Source organism: Triturus cristatus, chromosome 1_2 (genome assembly GCF_964204655.1).
Source record: "Triturus cristatus chromosome 1_2, aTriCri1.1, whole genome shotgun sequence".
Lineage (NCBI taxonomy): Eukaryota > Metazoa > Chordata > Amphibia > Caudata > Salamandridae > Triturus > Triturus cristatus.
The window spans coordinates 399,631,749-399,644,232 of NC_140580.1; the positions used below are offsets into that span (position 1 = coordinate 399,631,749).

At 48.9% G+C, this 12,484-nt stretch overlaps 1 protein-coding gene across 2 annotated transcripts in view; it reads left to right on the forward strand.

Moving 5' to 3' along the window:
* The window catches only part of PAPSS2 (3'-phosphoadenosine 5'-phosphosulfate synthase 2), a 194,225-nt gene that overhangs the window by 162,484 nt on the left and 19,257 nt on the right, over nt 1-12,484 (forward strand). For both annotated transcript variants that reach the window (XM_085605564.1, XM_085605556.1), the window contains one exon: nt 869-1,137. In XM_085605564.1, coding sequence (XP_085461690.1) covers nt 869-1,137 — 269 coding nt within the window. The remainder of the gene's footprint in view (nt 1-868; nt 1,138-12,484) is intronic.

Consider the following 12,484-nt stretch of genomic DNA (forward strand, 5'->3'; position numbering starts at 1 on the left):
TTAAAAAATGTGTACTGGTATTTACTGTGCCCATGGGCAACAGGCCCTAACTTCTTGGGACTCCTTTTCTTATTTTTTGCTGAAATTTTGTATTCTGATAATCTTGGACTATAAAAGGGTATTGTCCCTTCTTTTACTTCATTTGTTCGAACACATCTTTTGAGTTTTCTTTGGAGTTTTAGTGGTTGAGGACTTTAAATGTAATCCTGGCACGCTGTGATTTCTATGAACATCAGAATATATGATGTCTTAAATAAGTTAAATGTGTGAATTTTCTCTTTGAGCCCCGTGCTTTAACATACGAATACTTCCTGTTGCCCTATGAATCTAAGGATCGACCTAATGGATTTGGGCTTTGACAAGTAATGAGTCAAAAAATAGAATGGCAGAGAAGTGGAAAATGAGGGGAAACTGCCTTTACAACGAGGTAAATACATCTCATGCGTTTGCCTCGCATTTTTCAGCACGCATTTTTTTTACCAGCGATTAAGCATTTACATTGCATACCAATACCACAAATTTAAGGTAAGTTGGGGGTGGGGGGTCAAATTCATTGTTTTTAAATATAAAAACAATGCGTGGTATTGGCATGTGATGTAAATGAATTATTGCGGTAAAAACATACGTAAAACATGCATGCTAAAAAAACTTAGAGGCATGCAATGTATTTACCAGTGTTGTACCGTCGTACAACCAAAATGAGTTGTAGGGACCACATTGACACTGTGGATATTGTGTACCAGTGTCGACATAGCTGGTGTTTTTCCACTCATTTAAGAGTTTGCTTTCGGAAAATATCACAGGTATTGCCAGCTAAAACATGTAAAGCGTTTGTCTGCCTGAAACTATGTGTACTCTTTCTCTCCAGATGCTGTTTTTGCCTTTCAACTGCGTAACCCTGTCCACAACGGGCATGCTCTGTTGATGCAGGACACCAGACGCCGCCTCTTGGAACGCGGGTACAACTACCCTGTTCTTCTGCTTCATCCCTTGGGAGGGTGGACAAAAGATGATGATGTGCCTTTGGAATGGCGCATTAAGCAGCATGCAGCCGTACTGGAGGAGGGGGTCCTGGATGCCAAGACGACTGTTGTTGCCATCTTCCCAGCTCCCATGCTGTATGCTGGGCCAACTGAGGTAAAACACTTTGAGTAAAAACGCTCCTTACACTGCCTGAAGGGTGTTTCACAAGATAGAAAAACCTCCCCAAGACAAATTATATAGGCCTAAACTATTTCCAGCCTGGAACTCTTCACTAAGGTAAATCAATATTTCTGGTATGATGTTAATTTAGATCATTCATGTGGCCATATTGGGCCATCTGTCTGGAGAGAGAGAGAGCGAGAGTCTTCTCACACTATCAAACACTTGCACTAAGTCAGTCTTCTGTTGTAGGGAACAAAACTGTGAGAACTGTGAAATGGATAACAATTTTGTTTTTAGGTCGAGCCTAGACAGCACTGGTGCTGTCGCTTAGCGACCTGTTGTATAAGCTTTAGGAGTGAAGCTCCACCCATTGCTTACAATACTTTTTAGGTCTCGCCTGAGCGAACGCATGCGCTGTCTCAGGCGAGACATTTAGTAAGTGGGTTTTCAAAGTGCTACCCACCTGCTTTTGAGGGCCTAAAGCTTGCGTTCACGCGAGTGTGAACGTGCACAGCTGCCAGCTTTCAGCGCCCGAGGCGCCATCTGGAGCATGATTACTTTCACTTTTGGTGGTGCTGCGCGCGCACCACTCGCGTGTTTTGCCGGCGCGCGCGCACCCCTGCTTTCACTTTTGCTATCTTTTTTTTTCAAATCCCGCTGTCGGTGCCTTCTCCCCCCCCCCACCCCGCGGTCCATGCCTTCTCTCGAAGCATAGGTTCTTCATATTCCTTTGTTTCAGCGAATACGTTTCTTGAAGAGCAAACAATATAAAACCAGGTACACAACAAAAAAAAACATGACAGATAAAGATCTGCAACTGAAAACAGGAGGTGTTTTTTTTTTTGAAGAACTGAAACTTCGCCATTCTTTAAAGCACTTCTGTTTTAAGACGCGCTTTATGGTCTTTTGTCATGTTTGAGAATAGCGCCACGCATTTGATCGGCTTGCCGAAATCAATGAAAACCCATTTAATGCCACCCGATCCCAGCCCTTCACCCCCCTCCTGCCTCTGGGTGCCGTGTTTTACATTTGTGCAGGGCTGCAGGCGCAGGTTCAAGAGGTGGGCGAGAGGAAAGTTTGCAGACTGCTTGGCACCAGCTTTTCCTCATGTTGCTAAGAAAGAAAGCGTGCACACTCCCACACAGCGAGTGCACTCATCAGGGAATATACAGCAGTGCACAGGTGATGGCTTGTTAGGTAGGCAGGCAGGCGAAAATGTGTACTTGCCTTTGACCAGCATAACCAGTAGTGCTGGCACCACCTCTGGAAGGCTGCTGCAGAGCACTGGTCTGATTCGTTCTTGGCGAGCCCTTGATTAAATGTTTATGTGTCTGTGTAATCTCGGTAGTCTGTGACAGCATGTTGCTACATTTCCTCGTCCAAGTAGAAGTAGGCCAAGGGTGTCTATTGCAGCATGACATTGTGCGAGCCAGTCAGTCCCGGCTGCCCTCTTCTTGATGAAACCTGCTATAGACATGGTTGAATACTGCGCACTTTGGACCAACATACTCCGTACTCTTTATGATGCAGATGCACGTGTGCGTGTGTGTACTAATTCTTGCGGCAAGAGATGCTGTCCATAGCAATGACCGTGCGGTGGGGGTGGGGGGGATCATTTTTATGGGTGAGCCAGGTAAAGGCGAGCAAACAGAGATGCAATCAATAAACCCTTTCTTGCTGTTAGAGACATGAATAATTGTTTCATTGGCATTTTTCATTTAAAGATGTACTACGGAGAACTGAGTCTTGCATGTATGTGCACCCACTACACACATTGAGGGCACATATTAGAGGAGCATTGGCATAGCCTATAGGTCTCGCCTTTGGGACCTTATAAGTGTTTAGTTATCCAGCACAATATCCTTGGTGCAACACCATCAACTGTTGCATGGCTAAACACTTATAAGGTCCCAAAGGCGAGACCTATTGGCTATGCCAATGCTTGTTATTTGTATTTGGCAGTGTCCTTCAGAAATACTTGCTTGCTACTGGGCAATCCTTCCTCTTTTCCCTCCTTTGTGTTTCCGCTTTCCTTCCACGGAGTACTGGCCAAGTACTGTCTCCTTACGCTTTCAGTGTTTGTGTTCCTCTGGGAAATACTTTTTTTCTTGCCTGCTCGTGTTTCACACCAACCACTTTCTCTCCCCATGCCGTCTCGCCCACCCCCTCACCCCTCCCACAACACTGCTTAGTGTGTTTCGCAGCTGATCTAAACCTTAAACCAACAGCTGTATCTGTATCAGCTCTAAAGATAAGCCTCTGTACTGGAGCCGCCGGCCCACAGCCTGCATCAGTGCGATATGGACCCTGAGCCCCCCATAGTCCTCTTTCTATTTCTATGCCTGTACTGGCTGCAGAGACTAACAAGCCTGCCCGGGACATTTCTTCTCTGCCTCCTTTGCATAGTGCCAATATCGGCAACAGTAGTCAGTATACATGCAGCACAATACATCAATAAACCACACAACACCTTGTTAGTGGAGAAAATTGCTGCAGATTTATTTGCATAACAAATATGCCAACATGGTGGGTTATCTTACAGGCGATCCCAGGGCAGGCCAACCCTTATGCCGCCTGCCCGTCTGATGAGCCAAATTACACCGTGGCCGTCGCCAATCTGTGTTTACCAATTCTTGGGATTGACCACCCCTCCCATCAGTGGACCACCAGTCCACTCCCTTACTCACGCCCCTCAAAAAGGTGGGCGGAGCGTTCCAGGCAGCCCCCGGTTGCGCAGACCCACAACCGGCCGTAGGACTAACGGGGCGCCGTAGTTCTTCCAGGGGACAACGCTAAGACATCCCTGGGTATCCTTGGCTTAGCACCAACTGTGCTGCTGCAAGAAGTACCCCTTGGTAACTTGCAGACTCTGGATTGCCCTGTAACTCCTCCACAGCTCTGGGGGTGGCCACCGTCACAACCAGGGCCCCCCACCAAGGTAGGCCTCTTTACTTACAACATGCTGATACCGTGCCTCTCCCAGGTTCAGCCCAAAACAAGTCTTAGCCCATACAGGACCGGAGGCCAGCATGCCCCTTCTGGACAAGTGCACCCATCCTTTCTAAACTCCCCGTGGATTTTTGACTGATATGACCTGAAACCAATAATTAGGTGTTGGTTCAGTGTTCATATTGCGTGGCTGAAGAGCAATACCTATGACAAGCCACTCCTGCCAGGAAATGCCAGTGCGGGTGGGGTAAGAGTTGACAAGCCCGCCTAGCTTCCTCTTTCACTCAGTTATCTGAGTCTAGCACTAGTCGGTGTATATCCATCGCATTCCGTTAGTCACCTCCCTGTGTGAAGCCTTGCCCTCCCCAAGCTTCTGCTAGTTTACCAGGGAGCAGACAGGACAGAGTGAACCAGAGGGAAACCAAAGTATAAATACCTCTCTTATTTGAATACTGGGAATGCCAAGTGTTCTTCTAATACTTTGTAGCCCAATTGAGTTTAACCCAGGCGTTTCCCCCAGACACATGGACCATATCGCCCTAGTTGGAAGACAACTTCCACGACCTGCATAGCTGCCAGCCAAGGCGATAGGGCGGGAGAAATAGCACATGTTCTTGTTACTATCCCGAACCCAAGCCCCTTTCCGTTCTGACGCTCCACCTGCCTGTGAACTTGCATCACAGGGCCGACTTTAGGCACCAAGACCCAATCTGGACATGCCGGAGTTGGAGCACACATCTAAACGGCCTGCCAACCGGCTAACCCCGAACGTTGCAGTCCGGCAATTTGCGAAACTTAGCTGGTTCTACAGCTTAGTGCCCGTTGCACCATCACTGGTACGTCTTGGCCTAATCAGATTCTGGCCGCAAGGCTTTAGACATTGCCAGCTCCCATCCCAGGCGAAATAAAAGAAGCTTTCCTGCTACCCCTGTGAGCCGCTGCAGGTGCTGATGATGGACAACTAGCACCGCTAAACTAGACGGGGAGTAGTCCTGGTAAAAGAGGTTGGACCACCACCACCACCATACCCCGCCTGTGAATCAGTAAGGTTTACTGTGCCAACCTGCCCCCAAACTCAGCGGAAACAACGAATAAGCAGGATACGACATAAAGGTAGGGGATCCCTGGTTGTACTTTGAATTACATACTGGCCAACCAGATGTGCCCCTCGGAAAGGTACCAAAATCGCTTTGGATTTGAGCCTCACTCAGCACAACCTTTCATCCTGGACCTACCTCCAACATGACGTGTAATTGAGCGCGCTGTAACCTTAGGGGTCTGCTGGATCTGACAGAGAAGTGATAAGATGATGCATGCTAACCTGCCCCCAAACTCCCAGCTCACACATGTGTGCGAGCTAACCACCAATGTCTGCAAAAGTTTGCCAACCCATATAATGTTTACTTCCCCTTGATCGTGATGGGGCAGTCCTGTCCAAGGAGTATGTCTTGAACCATATGCGTCCTGAATTGAGTACAACTGAATACTTCATAGTACCTGGTGATTTTAATAACTAATAGCAGGTCTAACAGCATCAACAGGCACCCTCAGCTTACAATAGGAGTGTTGGATTAAGGAGATCCAGTGAAAAGGAAGATATGACAGCATCCCATCTAACCAACCGTGGTGGGAACCACTCCTGTTTATTTTAGTGCAAATCGTCCCTGTTAACCTGGCACTGCCTGATGTGTTTGACCTAGGTACATGGTCCCCTTGCATGGTGGCCTGCCAGTGAGACAAACATCAAATCCACGATAAGTACCACTACCTGCCTTCGCTAGAATCTTGCCTGGCATTCCTTCATGCCCAGATATACCAAGCGATAAATGCTCTCCTCTGTGACTTGACCCGACTACACTTCAACCCCACACAGAGAGAAGATGCGGCCTGTAACCTTCCCCAAACTCTACGGAATCAACAGATGAGCAGGATCATGTGCAAGCTCACCACCAACCTCTGTCAAAGCCTGCCAACCCCACAAGTTTTTAGTCCCCTTTGCTAAAAAAAAAGGGGGGGGGGGCAGTCCTGTCTGGAGATGTGTGTATTGGAGGACATGTGTCCTGGAGTACCTATTATTTGAGTACAAATGTCACTACCTCAATTACCTGGTGTGTATAATACTAACAGGTCTAACAAATCAATCAGAAAAAACTACATGCCGTCCATTTGCCTCACAGCACAGGGCTAGTTGACACCCCCCGTCTTAAAACCATGTATGACAAACGGAGATTAAAGTTAGGCTAACCCCAATCTGACGAAGATAGACCCACCACACGGCTGTGCCCAAAAACAACCATCCCGCATCCAACAGACCCGATGGAAAGACAACAGGAGTCTCACACTCTACACCCGCGGATAACACCGCAAGTAACTAATCGTTTAACAATCGAATAAATAACAACGGACATCCTTTCAGCATCTGAAGCCATAGCTGTTTCAGAAGTGACCTGGGACCCCAAGGCCTTAGCATCGGTGCAGGCCTCGGCACCTATGGTGTGTGTGATCTTTGGCAACTTTAGTGTGAGCCAGGCCCCGTGATGCATACTTTCTTCATAGTCGGTAAAGCACACGTAAACCACCCTAGCTTTTCCTTGTCGCTAGGTCATCCTACCCTATGGAGCCCTAATGAAAGTCCCGGGAACATTAAATCATCCTCAACACTCAAGCTTAAATCTTTGCTTAGCATAGGTGCTGAAGGCGAAGTGACACCTTCCACCTGGTCCCGGACACAGTGGTGAAGAGTCCCAGGAGGACCCCACTAATATAAAAGAGACCGACAGAGCCGAGGGAGCCCTGCGCAAGCTTCAAGCATTGTTTAAGAGTTCAAACTAATCTGCAGGGCTACCCAGCTTGCTCAGGCACTGGCTATGGCATACAGACCGGCCACCAGCACACCGCGCATTTACTAGGTGTTCCGCTCGCTGAAAAGCCTGACTGATCACCCTTCATAGCGTTAATCTAACGCGCATTGAGAATTACATCTGAATTATACAAATGTAAATGTATGTGAACGCAAAGGTGTTGAAACGTTAAACCTGAGCTCCAGTTACATGACATACTGAGCACATGTCATTGCATCCCTATATTTACTACAAAAGGAGCACTGCCTACAACAAGCCATCTATTGGCTAATCAGTGCTTCTTTTTGCATATGGTGAAATCAATCCCCATTATAACTCAGTTGCATGGCCAACCGAGAGCTAGCCGCCCCCACCCATAGCTCTTGGGCTCCTCCCAGAGCCACGAACCACCAAATAAGAACAAGCCAAGGCCACTCAGCCTCAGTTGCCAATGGAACAAAACATTGCAACCAAGTCCCCCAAAACCAGGTCCAGTCCCCCGCTGCGGCACGAAATACTATCAATCAACCTCCCCTACTGAGGCCCTGCAACCTAGGCCCCAAAACCAGGTCCAGTCCCCCGCTGCGGCACGAAATACTATCAATCAACCTCCCCTACTGAGGCCCTGCAACCAAGGCCCCAAAACCAGGTCCAGTCCCCCGCTGCGGCACGAAATACTATCAATCAACCTCCCCTACTGAGGCCCTGCAACCAAGGCCCCAAAACCAGGTCCAGTCCCCCGCTACGGCACAAAATACCATCAATCGACCTACCCTACTGTGGCCCGGCAAACCCACGAGTCGGGCCTGCAGATGCACTGGTCCCGGGGACCCACCTTGGCTGCCTAAAGCACAAAATTGCAGGGAAAAAAGGTTCTATCAGCCTTTGCGGCTATCAATGCCCCATAAAATGGCCTCAGAACCGCACCAGGCGAATGAATGGTCCCCTACGGGCCTGAAGAATGTGTGATTCCTCCTATCAGCCAAGTCACTTGTGCTCCCCCGGGAAGCCTGTGCTCCTTGGCAATGCACCCCCGGGTCAAAGCCACAGGGCCCGACCATGACGTGAACAAATAACTACCCCTAATACCTTTCCTCTGGCTCCCTCCATAATCGTCCCACCAGCCTGCTGAGCGGGGAAAATCAGGCGGGTTGTATATGAAGGAGCTGTGTCCTCCTAAACTTTAAACTGCACAATCCAGATGACTAAGATGCCAGCATGGGGTTGCCTTGCCTGCATCTCATAAAGCTTAAAGAGCATCCATTAAGTTTGTGTTGTAATAAAACAAAAGAGTCACCAGACAAGAGGTAAGAGAGACTCCGTTTATTCTAGTCATCCGCTCTCCTAGCATAGAACACTGAGTTCTCAACATTCTACTGTGAGCTCTCTTCACAGCCGTACCAACAGGGCTGGCAGGAAGGGAGGCACGGACTGTACCACGGCTAAAGAATTTGTGGCGTTCAAGCACCACATTGACCTTGTCACCAAAGTGTAACTCCAACTTCATCAGAGTGATGTCGTACACATCAGCGTCATCCTCCTCATCCAACTCAGGCTCAGGTAAAGTTTCGTAGACTTTGCGTCCGTGAACACCCAAATTATGTAACAAGATATGCTGTTTGCGCAACGGAGAGAACCTTTCTCCTCCCATAGCGATTAAGTAAGATTCAAACAGCTTTGTCCAGTCTTTCCAATGGATTTCTGGATCGCCACAGTCATTTAAGAATGATGGTAGTTGGCTCATGCCAGGTGTACCCATCTTGTAACTTGTATGTTCTATCTGGATTAGAGAGCACCTGAACACTACCCGATATTATTTTTATATAGAAGCAGAGTTACCCGCCCCCACTAGACAACTTGAGGAGTGAAAGGAGAGACTGGATGAGGACCACCTTTCCAAAACCCTTAACGTGAAGGAGGTAAGCTGCACACCCACTGTGAGCATGCCACAGAACTGTAGAAAACCTTAGGACAAGATGTATTGCACGCAGTATGTGTGCGCATCACAGTGTAAGCTTTAACAACCAGGGGTGAGTATAGAATACCAGAAAAAAAGTGTGCGTTTCCCTGATCAAGGATCCACTTAAACTGTTTAAAATAGTGATGCGCATCCCATGTGTGCATATCACAGTGTAGAGAGTGGTAAAACTAACAGAATATTGCAGGTAAGGCACGCACAATGTGCGCGTATCACAGGGAAGAATGAGTGAAAAGTTAATAGTACCAGACTATGCGTAGAAGGCACACACCATGTGTGCCTATCACAGTGTACGGATAACGATCTCGCTGCAAGCAGACAAGGATGGATCTTACTTGTACAAAGCTCGTAGCAGGCTCTGGAGGCTGCCGACCGGCTCTCTGGAGACTGGTGTGCCGGTAATTCGATGCCAGAGGCGGGGACTTCGTAGCAGGCTCTGGAGGCTGCCACCCGGCTCTCAAAAGGCTGGTGCGCCGGCAATACAACGCCAGAGGCGGGGCTGAGCGACCAGGAAGAGAACGCCACCCCGAAAGCCAGCTGACTGGAAACCGCCTGAGCTGACAGAGATGTGGCACACAATAACAGGAACTCCCAGTAGGCGCTTTCACTCCACCAAAGACACCACAGCACCTCGTGACCCTCCAGATCAGGGTCCAGCGCTTGGGGAGACCGAAAATGACAGCAGAACCTCAGGACTGAAGGAAGTCTCCAGCGAATAAAATCAGGCTGACGGGCAGTTCCAGAAGACACTTCTCACGCCAGTCAACTCCGTGAAGGCTGGGCGAGGAACAATAAGGCAGGGTCCACACAGCACATAAGCGTGTAACAGTCTTCAAGCTTGGACACCCATAAATCAAAGGGATCTGCACAAAATATGTTCCGCACTTAAGCCCGTTACAGGAGAGATAAAACCAAAGGGGAGATGACCAGCTGCCCCCTCCGCAGATCGTCGCCAGTGTTGTAATAAAACAAAAGAGTCACCAGACAAGAGGTAAGAGAGACTCCGTTTATTCTAGTCATCCGCTCTCCTAGCATAGAACACTGAGTTGTCAACATTCTACTGTGAGCTCTCTTCACAGCCGTACCAACAGGGCTGGCAGGAAGGGAGGCACGGACTGTACCACTGCGAACATATAGTGTAAGAGATTACAACAGTTTGCCTTTCCATTCTGGAAGAATTCATAAATTCAACATCAAGGGACGAGATCCCGATACTGAGATCCAGTCATGCTGGCCACACTCCACTGTTGCCCTCATCCCTAGTACATTCGTAGGCGCAGACCCAGTGTATCTATATATTTATTTTCAGTAAATGAAAGAACCATCACAGATCGGCAGAGTGACATTAGCTCTCTCTAAAAAGAACTGCTGAGCATAACAACAAGATCTTAAAGGTTTCTGGGTATATAAATGCTATTAGCGGAACCCGGGACCACAAACAGCCCCACCGGCACAAAAGAAAAGCCGAAGATACCGCAAGCAGCTGCGGAGGACAAGCCCCAGCAGGCAGAGAAGGAAAGCCCTATAAAACTGTGGGTAGCTCTAGTTCCGCCTGTGTTCAATCCAGAGCCAGCAGAATTCAAAAAGGAAATCCTGATCCCTTATTTCTAGATCCAGAATTGATCTGCACTGTTTCATTCTTCCTTACCAAATCTCCCTACCTCTCCAATCCCAAGTAATCATAACAACAAGAGAGCACATTCACCCGCAGGTAACTTGACAATAAATAATAGAAGGTTCTAGTTACCCAACTCACTGGAACTCAATTTATCGCTTCAGATGGATGAAAGGCTGAGCAATTAGGTAACTTGGCCCTAAATAACAGATTATTCTTGTTACCCAACTCAATGGTACTCATTTCATCGACCTCAGCTGGATGAAAGGCTGAGAAATTAGGTAGCTTGGCACTAAATAACAGATGGTACTTGTTACCCAACACAATGGTACTCATTTTATCGACCTCATATGGATGAAAGGCTGAGCAAAAAGGTAACTTGGCATTAAATAACAGATGGTTCTTGTTACGGAGACCTTAACCGCTAGGCCACAAATACTCATATACGGAGGTGATGCGGTGTATCTGCCTACCATTTCCAGTTGAGCCCAAGTGGCACAGACAACCGCTCCCTGTGGCCCCAAAAACACTTTGTACAAATTAATATATTGCCTCCAATCGGGAGCTGAGTAAATGTCAATGATGCAAGCACAGCCTCGGAATATAATTCCCAGCAGCTCGACCCCCCCCGCCCCCCCCTTTCGGGCCACTCATGGTCTCGTGACGGAAGTTTCCAAGCCCAACCTGGGCTCCGGGGTCGCGGCCGCCGTGTCGGCTTGGCAACTGGCTGTTTATGCCTTGCGATTGGGGATTTTGGTGCTCGAGTAAGGTGGCATTGGCAGCCTGAATTGGGCAGGAACCCGAGCCGCCATACTGTAGACGCGGGCTGGGGCGGGAGGAAACCGCGCCTTGCGTGTTTTCCTCCTCCCCCCCACATGCACCGCATGAAGGGAGCTTCTTGCGGCTCCTGGCCCAGAATCGACCAAGGGCGCGTTTGGTCCCAGGGTTTGAAATGACCCCGAGGTATGTAAAGCAGTGGACAGTGACATCAAACAGGGTTAGCGATTAACTGTAAGACATTTAAAGGAATGGGCTATGTATCTACACGACCAGGTTGTTGTAAATACAGGCAGTGAACGGAACGTAGCACTATACGGCCGCAGTTATGCGCTCACGCTAAAGTGACGCTACAACAGTATTCATTCTGAAACATCATGTTAAACTACTGCAACGCCAACAGTCACTACGTCGGTGGGCGTCCTTCCCCCGACATGCAATTTCAAGTGCATTCTCGGTGCACACTTTAACCCGCCTGCGCAAGATACAGCAATAACTGACCCGCATCGTCTATGCCCAATGATGACACCCTGGAAGCCCCAAGGCGAACGCCGACGCGATATGTGTTCCCCAAAATTAACCCCCGCCTGACAATGTCCCCAACTGGGCGATCAACCGCCGTGGAATACCGCCAAAGGACGTGAGATTGCACTGCTAAACCGAAAGTGAGCACCTAAAGGCAACACGCCGGTTCCGATCGCCCCTTCTGAGCCTCATTACTCCCTTTGTTACTCAAAACTATGCCAAGCCTTTGCTCTTCGCCGAAACCCCACACCTCAACGAAGTATGAACAATCTCTCGACGCATGCAGGCTCGTCTGCGTTCCCACAAAACATGTATGTGTCGTTCCACCGCGTGATATGCATACTAACATGCTTCTTCCTCCCAAGAAGGGGGATGAAACCAGCACGCTGCCAACGCAAGCCCAAGCAGCGGGCTGGATAGTAGCAAGCGGCGAGACGGGCGAGCCGCACCCCACGCTGGGGCATGGCATTGGTGGCCCATGGATAGGAGGAGCAACCAGGCGCTCGCGCGAACTCGACCCGAAGGTATTGGAGCGCTGCCGGAGCACCGTAATTACATTACACATTCAGGCAGGGGAGATTAAGTGATTAGCCCAAATTACAGGATGTGGGCGCGACCCCCAGGCTCGAACCCTGGTTTCCTGCCCCAAAGTCG